This window comes from Gymnodraco acuticeps, unplaced genomic scaffold (genome assembly GCF_902827175.1).
Source record: "Gymnodraco acuticeps unplaced genomic scaffold, fGymAcu1.1, whole genome shotgun sequence".
Lineage (NCBI taxonomy): Eukaryota > Metazoa > Chordata > Actinopteri > Perciformes > Bathydraconidae > Gymnodraco > Gymnodraco acuticeps.
In genome coordinates, this window is record NW_022989799.1 from 3,852,707 (window position 1) to 3,870,161 (window position 17,455).

General features: G+C 44.9%; 1 protein-coding gene across 3 annotated transcripts in view; it reads left to right on the forward strand.

The window, feature by feature from the left end:
- The window catches only part of LOC117551052 (kinase non-catalytic C-lobe domain-containing protein 1), a 101,952-nt gene extending 84,880 nt beyond the window's left edge, over positions 1 to 17,072 (forward strand). Inside the window, exons 24-31 of one of the 3 annotated variants that reach the window (XM_034223744.1) lie at positions 5,490 to 5,645; positions 6,304 to 6,510; positions 7,208 to 7,290; positions 7,823 to 7,976; positions 10,543 to 10,665; positions 11,009 to 11,068; positions 12,861 to 13,018; positions 14,386 to 17,072. In XM_034223744.1, coding sequence (XP_034079635.1) covers positions 5,490 to 5,645; positions 6,304 to 6,510; positions 7,208 to 7,290; positions 7,823 to 7,976; positions 10,543 to 10,665; positions 11,009 to 11,068; positions 12,861 to 13,018; positions 14,386 to 14,614 — 1,170 coding nt within the window. In that variant the 3' untranslated portion in view covers positions 14,615 to 17,072. Of the gene's footprint in view, positions 1 to 5,489; positions 5,646 to 6,303; positions 6,511 to 7,207; positions 7,291 to 7,798; positions 7,977 to 10,542; positions 10,666 to 11,008; positions 11,069 to 12,860; positions 13,019 to 14,385 lie in introns of all 3 variants that reach the window. The other 2 variants (XM_034223735.1, XM_034223726.1) reach the window with 2 other exon arrangements.
- The last annotated feature ends 383 nt before the right edge of the window (positions 17,073 to 17,455 follow it).

The window sequence follows — 17,455 nt, forward strand, 5'->3', positions numbered from 1 at the left end:
GCATGCGGGCCGCCGGCTCTATCCACTGGGCTATCTATTCCTTAAAATATTGAACTGTTTTTATATTACTGATAATTGTCTTTTTGTTCACAACTTCTCCACATTTCGAAGTGTTTCCCGAGCCAGAACGACCTATCTTTCTTCCTGGCTTGCTCTATAATGATACTACAATTCAAATGCAATGCCAACAACAACTCAACAGCAACAACGCAAACTACGACAACAACCCACACATTGCGCATTGTTTAGAGCGGTCATAAAGTGTTGAAGCGCTCAAATTCGAAACTGTTTCAACCTGTCACCTGTCAGAATCGAGACGAGGCAGTGCATTGAATCGCGTGAATGGACCGCGAACCAGTCAAGTGATTCATTCAGGAAATGAAGCAGTTGCTGGTTCGGACGTCACATGTCACGTGATTTGAAGCAGTTGCTGCTTCTGACGTCATATGTCACGTGATTTGAAGAAAGCTTCGTAGCACTGCTTCTATGAAATAGGAAGTCCAGGGTTGAAGCTCCGTTCGAAGCTTCAGTGTCAAACTGTCATCACTACACAACAGCGCCAGAGAAATGATCAACTCGGCGAACTGAGATCCCAAAAGATGGCAAGCTAAAGCTGTTAGCGGATTTATTATTACAGCTTGTAACTGCTAACACACCTGAACATGTTTCAACATGTTGTGAACGAAAAACCATCTCCATATTTGTACACAATTGTTGGTATAGTTTTTAGGCATACAGCCTCAAACTCAACAGTTTGAACTGGATAGTGTTAGCTAGCAACTTAGCCGAGGCTAGCGCTGTGTTTGCAGCTCAACTTTCACATCAGCTCCACACTTAAACTCCCAGGAGTAGCTACATTGTTTGTTTCAAACATAACAAATCTTCAAGTATTAAAGTTTACTTTGTGGTGCCGAGAGACGGGAGTCGGAGGCGGGGTATCAAAGTTACAAGCTCTACTTTTATTTAGCATCGGAACACACATGTAAACAACTTCATGCCCGGGAAGCGAAGACCGGCGGAAACAGGAAGTCCGGCTCACTCAAATGTCCGTGCGGAACAATACCCCAACCCATAGATCCGTGGGTGAATAATGTCAATCACCACACAAGCCCCCCCAGTATTCACCCATAGTCAAAATCCTCGTGCCTGGGAGGAAGTACCACCCGACCCCGGCGCGTACGGACCACAGGGGCCGAGGAGGGCGGGGCCGCAGGCGAGGGCAGGGGCGCCAACGAGGGCATCCCCACAGGGGGCGGGCCATGGGAGGGCGGCCCCGACGTGGGGGCAGAGCCAACTCCAACGGCCTGGAAATGTCCACGTGAGCAGGCTTAATCCGATCAACGGACACAGTCTCAGGCCTGCCACCAACGTCCACCACCAGGCTCTTGACCCTGAACGGACCGTCGTAAGGGGGCCGCAGGGGACCGCGGTGGGCGTCGTGGCGAATAAAAACGAAATCGGCCGACCGTAATCCGGGGGACACCCGGAAAGCTGGGTTGCTGTGCTGTGACGTGGGGACGGGCGTGAATGTCCCGGCGGTCTCCAGCAGGGAGGAGCGCTGCCCGGCTGCAGACCAGGGCACAGTGGCGGTGGGAATGAATTCCCCAGTGACCCGTAGCGTCTGACCATAGACGAGCTCCGCCGACGAGGACTGCAGGTCTTCTTTGGGGGCACACCTGAGGCCGAGCATAACCCACGGGAGTTTATCCACCCAGTTGCCGTCTATCAAGCCGGCACGCAGTGACGCCTTCATGGACCGGTGAAACCGCTCACACAATCCGTTAGCCTGGGGGTGATATGCAGTGGTGCGGTGCAGCTTGACCCCCAAACCCACAGCAACAGCGTTCCACAGCTCCGAGGTGAACTGAGAACCGCGGTCAGAGGAGAGGTCAGACGGGGTCCCGAATCGCACCACCCACGTGCCGATGAAAGCGCGGGCGACGTCGGAAGCTGATGTCGACGCGAGGGGAACGGCCTCGGGCCAGCGGGTCGTCCTGTCCACCATCGTAAACAGGTAAGTGAAACCGTGAGAGGGGGGAAGCGGACCTACGAGGTCGACATTGACATGGTCAAACCTCCTCTCAGGAACCGCAAAAAGTTCAAAAGGGGCCCTAGTATGGCGGTGGACTTTGGCCCGTTGACAGGCCACGCACGAGTCGACCCAGGACCTCACGTCCTTCTTAAGCCCCTGCCACACGAACTTCTGTGACAACAACTTCACGGACGGCTTCCTACCGGGGTGGCAAAGATTGTGAACCGCCTCAAAAACTGGTCGACGCCAGTCCGCAGGGACCAGCGGTCGAGGCTGGCCCGTGGAGACGTCACACCACAGCTTTGCGCCAGAGTCACCGACCGTGACCTCCTCCAGGCGTAATCCCGTGACCGAGGCCTTGAGGGTCTGGACCCCGTGGTCAGAGGCCTGGTCAGCGCCCATGCGGAGGTAATCGAGGCCCAGCTGCACAGCTCCGATGACCGCTCTGGAGAGGCAGTCCGCGACCACGTTAGCCTTGCCAGCGATGTGTCGTATGTCCGTGGTGTACTCAGAGATGTACGAAAGCTGGCGTTGCTGTCGGGCGGACCACGGCTCGGCCACCTTGGACATGCAGAAGGTCAGTGGCTTGTGATCCACGAACGCCGCAAACTCCCGGCCTTCCAGCAGGAAACGGAAGTGGCGAACCGCCAAATAGAGACCAAGGAGTTCTCTGTCGAAAGCGCTATACTTGCGCTCCCTGGGAGTCAACTGGCGACTGAAAAAGGCGAGCGGTTGCCAGGCGCCGTCGACCCATTGTTCATGCACCGCGCCCACTGCGTAGTCAGACGCGTCGGTAGTGATAGCGATGGGGGCCCTGTGTGACGGGTGAGCCAACATGGCGGCTTCGCTCAGGGCGGCTTTGGTGGCGTTGAAAGCGACCTCCCTTTCAGCCGTCCAGTCTATGGCCTGGCCGGGGGATTTGTCCCTGAGGGCCTCGTACAGCGGGCGCATGGTGTGGGCCGCCCGGCGGATGAACCGGTGATAAAACGTCACCATCCCGAGGAACTCTCGGAGCGCCCGAGCTGTAGGCGGTCGTGGAAAGGCAGACACGGCCTCCACTTTCGACGGGAGGGGGGCGGCCCCGTCCTTGCTGATGAGGTGCCCGAGGAAATGGATGGAGGACAACCCGAACTGACACTTCGCCGGGTTGATAATCAGGCCGTGTTGGTTGAGCCTCGCGAAAAGGACCCGGAGATGTGCCTGGTGCTCTTCGGAGGAGGAGCTGGCGACCAGGATGTCGTCTAAATAGACGAAGATGAATGGCATGTCTCTGAGCGCTGAATCCATCAGCCGCTGAAAGGACTGAGCTGCGTTCTTAAGTCCAAACGGCATACGCAGGAACTTGAAAAGCCCAAACGGCGTAATTACCGCAGTTTTGGGGACGTCCGAGGGGTGCACCGGAACCTGGTGGTAGCCCCGCACCAGATCCACCTTGGAGAAAACCAGCTTGCCCGCCAGGTGTGCAGAGAAGTCCTGGATGTGAGGGACCGGGTAGCGGTCTGGCGTAGTGGTGTCGTTAAGGCGGCGGTAGTCACCACACGGTCGCCAGCCACCGGCTGATTTAGGGACCATGTGAAGCGGCGAAGCCCAAGGGCTGTCTGAGCGGCGGATGATGCCCAGACGCTCCATGTTGACGAACTCTGACTTGGTGACTGCCAGCATGTCAGGGTTGAGCCGCCGGGCCCTAGCGTAGACAGGGAGGCCTTCAGTGTCAATGTGGTGCTCTACCCCATGTTTGGTAGTGGCAGCGGAAAAGGTGGGCTGCGTCAAGTCGGGAAACTCACTGAGAAGGTGCTGGAACTTGTCGCCCTGTGAGAGTGAGCTGGAGAGCCCGCTGAATGACGCCTCGCCGCGGGTACACGTGAACGAGGCAAACGTCAGTGCGTCCACCAGGCGGCTGTTCTTGACGTCCACCAGCAGTCCGTGAGCGCACAGGAAGGAGATGTCAGCCGTGACGAAATCCCACTTAAACCGCTGACCCTCGAAGCACAGGTCCACTGTCTTTGTGCCATAGGTGCGAATAGGGGTGTCGTTAGCGGACGTTAAAGGTGGGCCGTGGCCTCCACCGGCAGCGTCCTCCACGGTAGCCGGCAGGACGCTCCGCTGGGCTCCTGTGTCACAAAGGAGTCTGCGACCAGAGAGGGTGTCCCTGATGAACAGGAGCCGGTTGGATGTGCCCACGCTCGCGGCCACTACCGAGCGCAGGCCTTGGCGTTTCCCGTTACCTTGTAGGTGCAGGGAGGACGGCACATCTTCGCTTTCGCCCCATAGCGTGCATGGTAATGGCACAGGCCAGGGCTGGAGTTGCTGACGTCGGCCCCGGAGCTTCTGCTAGGTGGCATGCCTGTACCAGGGAAGGTGCCGCTGCGTGTCGGGGCCAGCACCTCCGGGGCAAAACGCTGGGTTGCCAGGAAGAACCGGTCAGCTTCTTCCGCCAAAGCGCGGGGCTCAGTAATAGCCGTGTTAACGAGCGCTATCTGTACATGCGGCGGCATGTGCCGAAGAAACAGTTCTATGAACAAAAAATTAGGTTCTTCCGTACCCAGCAGGCTGAGCATCATCTCCATGTGGTCAGAAGGCTTGTTGTCCCCCAGGCTATGAATAGCGAGCAGGCGTCGGGCCCGTTCCGACCGTGACAGCTAGAAAGTCTTTAGCAGGAAAGCCTTGAACGCTGCATATTTATCCTGGGCAGGAGGAGATGTAATAAAGCCCACCGTCCGGGTCGCAGTGGAGCTCCCCAGCGCCGAAACGACGTGAAAATAGCGTGCTGCGTCGTCAGCCACTCCGCGGAGGGCGAACTGAGCCTCCGCCTGAGCGAACCATGCAGCTGCAGATGTCTCCCAAAACTCCGGCAGTTTGAAAAAAACGGCGTTACTTGCCATGCTCGGTTCAGTCTCGGATCCTTCAACAAGACTTATGTCGGGGTCACCAATGTGGTGCCGAGAGACGGGAGTCGGAGGCGGGGTATCAAAGTTACAAGCTCTACTTTTATTTAGCATCGGAACACACATGTAAACAACTTCATGGCCGGGAAGCGAAGACCGGCGGAAACAGGAAGTCAGGCTCACTCAAATGTCCGTGCGGAACAATACCCCAACCCATAGATCCGTGGGTGAATAATGTCAATCACCACAACTTGAAGGTTATGATATCAAACTTACAATATAAACATTTTATAATAACAAGTACAGTTTTATAATATTTACCTGTTCTGTTATACAGCACCTTATAATTTCCTTACGCTTTGTATGCATGTAGGACCCGAAATACAAATTTCAAATGAATAAAAGCTAAAAAAACAAAACTTTAAGACTACTTAATAGGTAAACAAAAACCCATACATCCGCGCTACATATTGTAAACAGCTTGAAAGACTTATATTAAATAAAGACAGAAATAGTTATTTTAGATTGTACCCCTAATATAAGTCGTTTTCACATGTATTCTTTTTCCTCAGGTGATTCCTGTAGACAGTCGGGGTGAGTTCCTTCTTGCTGCTCTCCACACCCCTGCTTACACGACGTGGAGCCACAGAAGTGAAAGCCTCCTCAGCCTCCAGGAAGATGATGACTCTGTGTGTGTGCATTCATCCACTGAGGATCTTGGAAGAAAGGTCAGTATCTCTATCATCAATTCCACCAAACAATAACTCTGTCCTTCTGTGTCTTTTGAGGTTTTCAATTGTGGTCAACCACATTACAGTGTGATGCAGCAGGGGGATAAGTCCATGATTTCTTTTTTAACGGTATTTAATCAAACCAAACGTTCAATGCTGAATAAGTATTCAAGATTTAAAGACACATCTGATGAATGAGGCAAAGACTGCAATGTCTCTCCACACCTGTGTTATTAAAATGGCAGAAATAACTTTTTACATGACAAAATAAAACATTTTGGGCATTTTACTCCTCTCTGTTTCATCTTTAATTTTCAGTTTGATCCAAACCTAAATTTCATGAGTGCCAACTGGTGCATGATGCTTTCATGATTAGCATATACTCATTGGATGAAATGAGTACAATTTAACAGATGTAATAACCTATATTTGAACCTTAAGGTGTGGAAAGATCCTCAAAGACATCACCTTGAACAAGAATGGACATTTGTCGCTATTTTCTGACATGATCCTAGATCAAATGGTTATTGTATTACTCTAAAATGATTGTTAGTTGCTGCCCTGTCAGACAGATTTGTATAGTTTGCTACATATCTGTTCATGTGATTCAGAGCAATGCATCCTCTCTTGTCAAATCTCTCTCTTGATTCTTTAGTGGACATTCTCCCGGGTGGTAGAGCCCTCTGCAGCCATGTCTAAAGACAAGGCCTTCTCCGTGGCTACGGCCCTGCCCATGCCCTGCTACGGCTCCCTGGCGGATGACCTCTCCACCGTGTGCCTGCAGAGCAAGGAGCGGATCCCCTTCAGCCAGAATGAGTGCAGCGCTCAGCACGTCGCCCAGCAGCTCACCGTCCTGCAGCAGGTACACAGCTCCACATCCCCCTCCCTTACTTCTTTAACACATACAATACAGTCTGCGTATGTATTTATTATTGCATTAAGCAGTATTCGAATATCACTGTACAGTATCACATTTTACATTCAATTAATTGTCCATGTAGATTACTTATTTCTGCATTTACTCTTTCACTATTAAATTGTTATTTTTACTTTTACTGTATTTGTTTGTATGTTATTCTATTTCTATTCTATTTATTCTTGCACTATTTTATTTTTATTATTTTATTTTGTATTACTGTTATTAGTATTGTATGTATATTTCTTCTTGCACTATTTCATCTATTTCATTTTATATCTGTTTTTATTATGTGTTATTTATTTTTCATCTTGCATGAATTTACATTTACTTTAACTTTCAATATATATAGCTGTAATTCAATATCATTTAGATGTTTTATTGAATTCTTATGTGTATTTTTATTTATATTTCCTCTTGCACTATTTTGTATTTGTCCCAATTATATTGAATGTTGCATGATTGGAGAAGTCTGGGACTTTTCATAGCCAAATGATGCTTTAGCTATTGTGCATTTAAAGCCTTAAAATCTTGAACATATCAATCTTTAAGTTGTTGTTGTTGCCTCTTTTCACCACTAGAGGGAGACATGCCTTTATGCATACAATCACCTCCTGGTCCAAAACTGAACTTTGTTTTGTAGGAAATGTTCCAGGGATGTCATCCAGTTCATTTCCTCAACTCCAGAATTCAAGGAGTCCGGGACAAAGTCTCCGCCCCAAACAAGTGAGTATAATGTTCCAGCCTTACACATTATATTTCATTTGTCCTTTCATCCAAAGTGACAAACAAAAAGTGCGATCAACCTCCAAGCTTTTTATTATATAACAAATCTCAAGTGCAACACAGAACACACAATGTCATACAGTATAGGAATCATTCTTTGCTTTTACATCCATTTTATTATATACTTTGTAAATAAAATAAGACAAAGTATCCTAAGTATTTCATTTTTTTTAGGTAAAGGGAAAAAAGTGAATAGAAATATATATATATATATAAGATAATGCAAAAAACTAAATTGTCATTTACTAATGGGTTGGACAATAGAACATTTACCCTCGGATTTACTCTTCAAATAAATAAATCGTATTGTTAAATAAATCAAAAGAAATACATGTGGTAGAAAAGAGAGTATTCTGTTTTATATGCCAGTTAATTGAATCTATTTCTACTTTTACTTGAGTTAAATATCTTCTTCCACCATTGATCATTTCTAGTAAACAGTTCCCAGATCACTGTCCCCCCTCTCCAGCAGGAATGTGTCTCAGCACGGTCCCCCAGCAGAGGGCGGTGGTCCCCCTGTGTGTGAGGAGCCCCCCTCAGACAGCTTCCTGCAGCAGCTGCTCTCATATGCTGACAGTGTGGCTAACTGGATCTCTGCTGAAATAGTCATCTGTGACTCGGCTAAGGTGAGAGGAGAGAGAACGCAGGGAAGTGATGGTCGCTGGGAAATAAAAACAGACAGCAGCCAGACGTTCAACATGTGTCTGTAGTCTCATGGTTGAATAGTTCATACACAAAGAACTGATCACATGGTTATGAAACCCGGAACAATTCTCTTGTATGTTATATATTGCAGTAACATGTGCAGATTTGTACTTGTGTTTATATAAATACTGTCTTTTACTGTATCATTTTCTTTATGTAATTATCTTCTATTGGACATTTTAATTAACTTAAGTTTAAATATGTGTCTTCTATCTTATTTTTTATTTATCTTGGAAATGTTACCTTCCTATGATTTGATGTTTATTTAAATATTATTTTTCTCTTTTTTTTTAATTTTGTTTAATGTTTGTATCCATATTTTTCTTCAATTTTATTTTATATTGGTATGCACATTTTTACTTTTACTTCTTTAGTTTATATAAATGTTTTTATTCCACTTTTTATTTTAGTATTTACTTTTAAGGTATTTTCTTCTAATATGGAGCAACTGTCTCCAAACCCATTTCCCATAACATCATGCTTATAGAATATCTTCCATATGATTTATCACTGCATATACTTTATGTTGTGATGTCATAGAGAGCCAACACTAACCAGACTAAATGACTAAATGATACTATTAAACGTCTCCGCTAAACATTAGCTGTTTTTAGCTTAGCGGTGGTGACACAGGGTGTTTCTCAATGTCGAGTACGCTTGCTTGGTAGCACATGTCTTCCGAGCGTCTTGCTTCAGAAGCGAGGCAAGAATCCTTCCTAGCATTCGGAAAAAGAAGAGTGGAACAGGCGAGCAAGTGTGCAGGTGTGCGTCATATGAGAGGCCCCGCCTTACATTTTCCGCCACAGATTTGGGGAAATTGGTCCGTGCGCAAAGCATTGTGGGGATTTTAAGACTGCAGAGTCTACACATGTGCAGCCTCAACATTTCTCGCTACGAAGTACGCCGGGCTCGGTAGAATTCCAAGTATGCTGGACATTGGAACAGTCCTTCGGCACTCAATGACGTAGTATGCTTGAAATAGTGGCTCTGGAGCATCCTTTACTCGAGAACACCCAGAGATGTAGTTAGCCTAACTTTAGCTTTTTACTTCTGCTGATTGTCATTAAGCTTCAACCGTTATAAAAGTGGTTTTAATTAGGGCCGGGACTTTAACGCGTTAATTAAGATTAATTAATTACACAAAAATTAACGCGTTAAAAAAATTAACGCATTTTAATCGCACTTATTTTTGCACCGCGGAACGTTTCTCACTGGATGAGTTTCAGGCGTACCGATTATACTGGAGCACCAACTAACGTTCATGACTTCAGACAACAACCAACCACAGTGAACAACAGTGGGAAATGTTGTTTTAAAAAACGGACGGATGGAAGCGTCGATAAGAGCACGGTTGTGTGCAAATTATGCAAAAAACCGCAGCACATCAAGCCTCAAGTATCACCTCAATGCAAAACATATAGCAGCTAGCGTGGACGTTAGCCTCTTTTATCGCGTTCACACCAAAAAGAGCCGGTACTAAAATTAGTTCATGAGAACCTTTTTACCCCCACGAAAGTCCCTGCTAGAGAGCAGGGAGCTGCTAGAGAGCAGGGACTTTCGTACGGCTCTCTTGTGAGAAAAGAGCTATATTTCTGATTGGCTGGGCGGATTGCAAACCACGCCCCGTAAAACTCCCAAAAAGTTTTGTGAAGCCGCCATTTTATTATCCTCGCATTAGCATTATTAGCATTAGCCCAGCACAGAAACGCAGAGAGACTAACTTATGGCAACACAAAATAAAACATGGGAGCGGTGGAGATGAGGAGGTGTCGGCGTTCTGGCGATTTACTCGGAAGGCTGCTGGGACTCCCAGCAACTTCTACTGAAGCCAGTCCCCAACTCCGGGGACTTCCGGCCGGGGACTTTGGGCGGCAGTATACGCCGTGAAGTGGTTTGCGGCCTGCCAGTAAACCCAAAGCAGAAGAAGAAGAAGTGACGTCGGCGGCTTCATTTGCCTAATCCTCCCCCAGGTTCAAAGAGTTCTCATGAATTAAGTTCTCATGAACCTTTGTGGGAAAAGTACTGCGGTGTGAATGCGCCTAATGGTATACTAAAATCCATGTGAAAAAAATTGCTTCTCACTGTTCTTAGGTCAAATATTTATATGTGATTAAAAATGCGATTAATTTCGATTAATTAATTACAAAGCATCTAATTAATTAGATTAATTTTTTTAATCGAGTCCCGGCCCTAGTTTTAATATGTTAAAATTATCCTGCTGAAGCAAAGCTATAAGTATCATAAATGTGTGTTTGCCACAGATCTTATTGTATTGCTTTCAGTAGAGGGAGCCCTTGCAATGCTAACATCCCGGTCAGCCAAAAAATACGTTATCCCTGCACCAATCTGAACTTGATTGTTCCCAATGTATTTTCTGAGCCCCCCTTTTAGGTCCCATTTCGTGTCCTACGATAGTTAGTCTTTCGGCACACTACTGTTGTACTTTGCCTTGTTTAGTCGTTTTATCGCAGCTCTCCTCTCTCGCAGACACAGGTGGCTCTACTCACCAAGTTCCTGTGGATAGGAAAACACTGCTACGAGTCGAGGAACTTCGCCACAGCCATGCAGGTCCTCGGAGGTCTGGAGAATGTGACTGTCAGGCAATTACCAGTAAGGCTGCTTCTCATAAATTCCTCCTCACCAGAACTCTGCGATGCTGCAATAAGTCACGTGCCCTGCAGCTCAATGTTTTTCTTCTGCCGTGATAGAATTGGGTGGATTTTAATTAGTTCCACAAATGAGAAATTTGCATTAATGCATTCAAATTAGATGTAGAAAGTGTGAGCGCAGCGAGGAGGAACGCTGAATAGGAGTGATGTACACACACAAAAGGCACCAGTGTTGAGAATATATGATATTTCCATGGGTTACATTCATTGACTCATGTGTTGTGTTGAATCCAGCTTATAAGTGTTTCTTTTAGAAATAAAACTTTCTCCTCTCTTGCCAACAGGCTTGGAAACATCTGTCTTCCAAGGTGTGTGAGATCCTGGAGGAGCTACGAGCTGTGCAGGTGTGTGTGTGTAGGTGTGTTTCGGCAAGCACACACATATGTTGTTTGTAACCGAAGGCTGGGCTGGTCACATATTGTGAAACTTGGCTGCAGGGCAAACAAATCAATAGAAAAACAGCTCCTCCTACAGCTGCTCTGCTGCTGAAAGTTAGCCCCAACAGAACCTGATGCATCAAACTACCAGTGGTGGAGGAAGAACTCAGGTTTGATATGAATATATATTCTGCTCATTTTCAGGTTCATATTTTTTCATATTATTTTGTTGTGTCTCTCCTGTGACATGTCTCCGTGCTTTCATGTTCAAAAAGCTCTTTATTGTTCTCATACTGCCTGTGCTGCAGCACCTCTTTTCACCCTCTGTCTGAAACCAGAGCCCAGTCTGCTGTGATTGGTTAGCTGGCTGGCTCTGTTGTGATTGGTCAACTGCTTGGAGATGTCCCAACCCTTAAACTCTTATCACATACAATGTTGGAGCGCTAGCCAATATAAGCGTGAGTGTTACATCTCTAAGCGGCTGACCAATCACAACAGAGCCGGTCAGCTAACCAATCAAAGTCTGGTTTCAGACAGAGGGTGAAAAGAGGTGCTGCAGCACAGGCAGTATGAGAAAAATAAAGAGCTTTTTGAACATTAAAGCATGGAGACATGTCACAGTAGAGGCACTACATACTGATATACACCTGAACATCAGCAGAACAGGGCCCCTTTAACCACTCCTATGGGCAAAATCAACAATATTCTCCAAGACATTGCAAGTTCTGTCCCGTGCGAGTCAAACTGTCCTGTTATTGTCTGAGTAAAACATTGTTTTATAGTCATATCTAGACACAGCTGTGGTTGATGCCCAAGCACCGAGAAAGGGTCTGTCTTATCATACTGGAAAGATAAAAAGCTCTCCCAAGGCCGTTTGTCTCGGCTTGGGAAGAGAGGGCAGCGAGGAGAGGTAAAAGCTCAAAGGATCAGAACGTAAACTAAAGGACTAAATGTAGTGGAGTAAATAGTACAATATTGGCCCCTCACTATAGAGTGTAACTTTGTGTTTGCCACTATAGATGAGAGCAACACATCTGGGTACTTTCCCTCTACGCAAGGCCACGCCCCTTTTTTTTTTTGCTGAAAACACTTGCTGTCATTTGACTGACGGTCAATACAGATTCTGCAGTTTTTTTAAAAACATTTTATAATACGACGCCTTTTTTTATCTACAAGAACCCCAATTATGATGGTCGGACAGGCAAACTATTAGACAATGTTATTGGAGATCGATGATCGGCTTCGATTAATGGTTTAATTTCAATCAATAGAGGACATCGATCCCCTATTGCAGACTAACACTTAAACTGGGATTTCTGAATGACATTGTTTCGATTACTGCCCTTTTTCTGTAGAGGAAGTCAATAAATCGATTTACTTGTTGTTTGATGTGCAATATACAACACAGCAGCTTTTAGGCGTGCTGAAACTATTGTTTACCGCTTGGCCCAGATACCTTGTTTTCACCGGAAAGTGGACAGTGGAGACGCTGCTCTCATCTATGTCCACAAGCTTCTCAAAGCATTGAAGAAAACAATAGATTCACTAAAAGGGAATCATTTTAAATATTATCTTAGGCTCCTCAAATACTTAGCTACGGCCCTGCACCAAGCGTCCAGTCACACTGCAGCCGGCAGAGAGCGGAGCGACTCAGCTGAACCTACACTTACACAGGGATTGTTGATCTGTTCAGACAAATGATATTGGGATAAATCTATCGCCATATATTAACTGTGCAGATAAATGTCTCTGTCCTCAGGTGTTCCTGAAGAGCGACGACCTGTGTCTGATGGGGGAGGAGCACACAAGGAGGAGGCCCACCCTGCCGTCAGCGCACATCCTGGCCATGCATGTGCAGCAGCAGGAGATCGGAGCCTTCACCCTCACTACTGGGGCCTACAAGTGGACCAAGCTCAGGTGAGGGGGATCAGCCTCTTGAGCACATCTGCTATTGGCCCTACTAAATCAGGTGTTCAACTACTTTCAAAGATACAGCTCTGGAAAAAAATAAGAGACCACCCCAAATTGTTTTTTAATCTCAATCCCCACATGTATGGCAGCCATTCCATTCCAGTGTCTGTTGAATTCCTACACAGAGAAATGTTATCAGTGGTTTATACAATTAAATCAAAGAAAATTCATTTACTTAAAAAAGTGGTCACTTAATGTTTTCCAGAGCTGTATTTAAAATAAAGAAGATTGAAATTAGCCTCAATAAAAAACAAAAATAAAATTCAGGCAGGAGGTCTATCTATAATATATTGAGCTTTAATTTAAGATGTATTGTAACATTGTAATTCTACTAGCAATCTCCCTTTTCTTTTTTAAATGTACCAGTAATCTGATTACACTTTTTTTTACTGTCACTCTTAAGGGAATAGTTTGGTAACCTGATTAAGTCATCTTGTTACTGTAAGCCTGACTACATTCTGTTAAATTGGAAAACACATATATGGACATATAATACATATAATATAATACTATTGAATACATTATATATTTATAGCGCTTTTGTAGGACTCAAAGTCGCTTTACAACATAATATAAATGGACACATTTACACACAGCAGAATTTCTCGTGCACTGTGAGGACATTAACATGCATTTCATTTGCACTGTAGTCCCTCTGATTAGGCTGATAACAGAAGTGTTTACAGAATACAACTGTAATACTGACACAGAGAATACAAATGAACCTCTCATCAAACAGCAATGCAAAACATTTAGTTTGAAATGATCTGCTCCACATGAATCCTGATATACAGTACCTCTCAGTGATGCACTATATTAACAGTTAACTGGAAAGGTAGCTCTCTTCCCACGATCCAAAAATCCATCTCTCTCGAAGTCGGCTAGCTCACTGTATGAGGACACATTTTCCTGTGTCCTTCTCCTTCAATCCAATATGGCCGACCAGATGCTGAGGTCACAACAAGTGGCGGATGGATGGAAATGGCACAGCTGTTGGATTGGGGTTGTTGGTAGGGGTGCCAGTGTTGCACCAGATGGCGCCCGTGGGATGGGGTTTGATGGGAAAAGTGGTTTGGGTCCAGATGCTGAGAGGAGATGGGCTGCAGCCAGATGCTGGGGTCAGGGGGTCCGAGCAGGGGGGGGGGCAGGAACACAGCTGGCTCCTGTGGACCAAGGGTTGGCTCCAAATCAGGTCACAGAGAAAGCAGATGATGCTGCCAGGAGGGAAACTTGAGTGTAATTTGCACCTAGATAAAATCCCATTTCACATTTCTGTTCTTTATTCCCTCTTCATCCACCGTCCTTGGCTGAAGGAGCATAGCTAAGGTTGTGAGCCAGGTCCACGCCTTCCAGGAGGCGGTGTACCCCTACAGCCCGGACCTGGACCTGCAGGCCTACCTTCGGAGCCGCATGGCCCGCCTCTCCACCTCTGACCTCCACCTCTTGGCTGCCGACAACGACGCCGACATCCGGCAGTCCAGCGAGCGACAAGCGCGGAGGATCCAGAACACGCTGAGAAGGGTGAAGGCCACCTTCCAATGAGCCCTGCCCCAGGCCCAGTGCCAGGCACCAGGTCAACACCTCCTGACTGAGGCCCCAAGCCCGGGCCCCGACCCTCAGAGGCCTCTGTTGTCCTGGCAGCAGAACCTTGTGGACTTAGAAACTGCTGTCATATACACTATCTGTCAAAAGAACCTTAACGGTATGTAAAGGATAATGTGCAGCGGAGCAGTCATTCATGAAAAAGTATTACACAGCAACATACTTTATAAACCAACGTCTTAACCAGCAATTTTGATTTTAAATGGTTTTCTGGATTTAAAAATGATCATCCATGTCTGTTTTTTGAGAAGTTCTCTTTAGTGATTACTTCCTGTCTGTTGATTTCTCTGACGTCCAGGTCTCTTTTCTTCACTGGGGACAGTTCAGCCATCATGAATCCAAAGTGTTGTGCTCTCCACAAATATCAAAATGAATATTCAAAAAGTGTTCCATGGTGTTTCTCTGATGGAGAAAATGAATGTTGGTTGTCCACAGATGATTTCTGCGGAATGATTTGACTGCACAATGTGCACATAGTATCTCCCTTGATTCTCCTTAGCAATGGTCTGTCCCAATTGAATCAGAATCGAGGATACAACTTGGCTTTGTAATAAGTCAATATATCAGTTGAGACAACTTTATTTGTAAGACTACACATGTAAACCTTTAGAAATGTGTTTGGTTCTGATTCCAGCATTTGTTTTCTTTCTCAGCTAATATATTGTACCTTTTTAATCATTATTTGTGAAATGACCCTGTTTTTTTTTTTAGGTTTAAAGGCTTCATACACAGAGCATGGCGGCATTGCAAACTGCATGTCCAACATGGAGGCTCACTGTGTATCATGGTTATAATATCAATTGTTACTTTGTTTAGGAATATGCACCACTAAATGAAATAACTGACCCAAGAAGACACTTTGGTCCAGACTAAAATGTCTCAACTATTTGATAGATGTCTATGAAATGCTGTGCAAATATCAACAGTCCCTTGAGAATAATTCAAAACCCCCTGACTCTTCCAGCCCTGAGACTGGGTGTTTGACAGCGTTTCACCTTTGTGCTTTTCACCTGCATTGTTCCTTATGGAAAGCAGGCAAGAGTCTGATTGTATAGAAGTCTATGAAAATATGACTCCACTTCTCTCTATATTTTTTACCTCGTTGTCATTTTTCTTGAGGGTTGATGGTCTTCATGGCTAGCAAGCTTTCTAGCTGCATGATGTTCATTTTGTAAAGTATGATCTAATATAGGGTAAAATAGAGACGAGTCAAATATATAGCCTTAGGGTGGGGCTACCTTTTAAGTAACAGGTGTTGTCTGGTTTGGGTGTTTTGTTTCTTCTTCATCAGATAACCTTAACCCTTTTCAGTTTATTCCAGTTCATTGGAACATGATGGTTGCTTAAGAAGCATGGTAACAGCCAAAAGGCCAAACTGAAGACTTCAAAATGACACTTCCTAAACCGATGGACAAACAAGTCCCAGGGTTCATACACTTTTTCACCAATGATTTTCAATGACTTTTCCATGACTTCTCCATGACCTTTACCTAATTTTCCATGACCAAAAAAAATGACTCAGCGGTACCACTGAAAATGGTTTATTTGAACATGGAACAGGAAAATAAGGTCTGAAACATGTTGTGTCTATCTAAAACAAATCAAGTAGGCAGCTTCTACACGCTAAAGCAACTCAAATCTCTCACCAGCAAAACACCTCGACAGTTAAATGCCATTTTACGTTTCATTACTATATGATACAGTATTTATTATCATTATAGTATTACTATTTCAGAGATTAGATCAAATATAAATTATATTTGATGCAACTTTAGTTACATTTCCATGACTTTTCCAAAACTTTGGGAAAAATATTGTTTTCCATAACTTTTCCAGCACCTGGAACTAGCATTTTGAATTTCCATGACTTTTCCAGGTTTGTAATGAGCGTAAGAACCCTGAAGTCCACTTCTCTGTCTATGTTTAAATTGTGCCTTTGAGTTGCATATTCCTAAATGTGACTTTATATATGTAGCAGTTCTGGGAACGTGTTTTTCCAGCAGAGACATATATAAAGGGGACAGAATGGGAGGGGGGTTAATAATAAAATCAATTTGATGTTGCTCACATTCATTTTATTTGTAAAACTACTCTTAATATTGTATTAAATGTAATGAACGGTTTGTTGATCATTTATTTTTGCTTAACCTATGATGCATAGTTTGTTTACAAATCATTTATTAAATAAGATTTATATTGGTAAGTGAATCTGAGCACAATGTGAAATATTTGCATTTGAAAGTCACCGTAAAGGGCAGAAGCCAGATGTGTTGGACAGTATGGAACACCATGACAGAGAAACCTATGTGCAGAATGTAATGGGAGGAATGGTGTTCAGTCTGCTCTCTTTCTCTTTTTCAATGTGTTAATTTAGCCAAATAAAGGACATTTGATATTCCCTTTGTTGCCAAAGCGTATTATTGTCAGACGATATCCATGATAGAAGAGCAGTAATGACTTCATAGTGATATTTCTGGCCTTTCTTCCTCTAAATTATGCCTGGAGGATTTGTTTTGGTGAGATAGTCACATCATATTTTAAGCCAGAATACAACATCTGATGACAAGGACCCTTGTTAACATTAAGTTTTATTTTGCCTTTTGGCTTTGCTTTCTCAATGCCTCTCCTATGCCTTGCACATTAGATGCAAATGATTTGTAAAGGTGCCCTATTTAGCTCATTTCAGGTTAATACCTTTATTACTTAGTGCCTCTGTGAAATGTCTCCATGTTTTAATGTTCGAAAAGCTCTTTATTGTTATGCCTGTGCTGCAGCACCTCT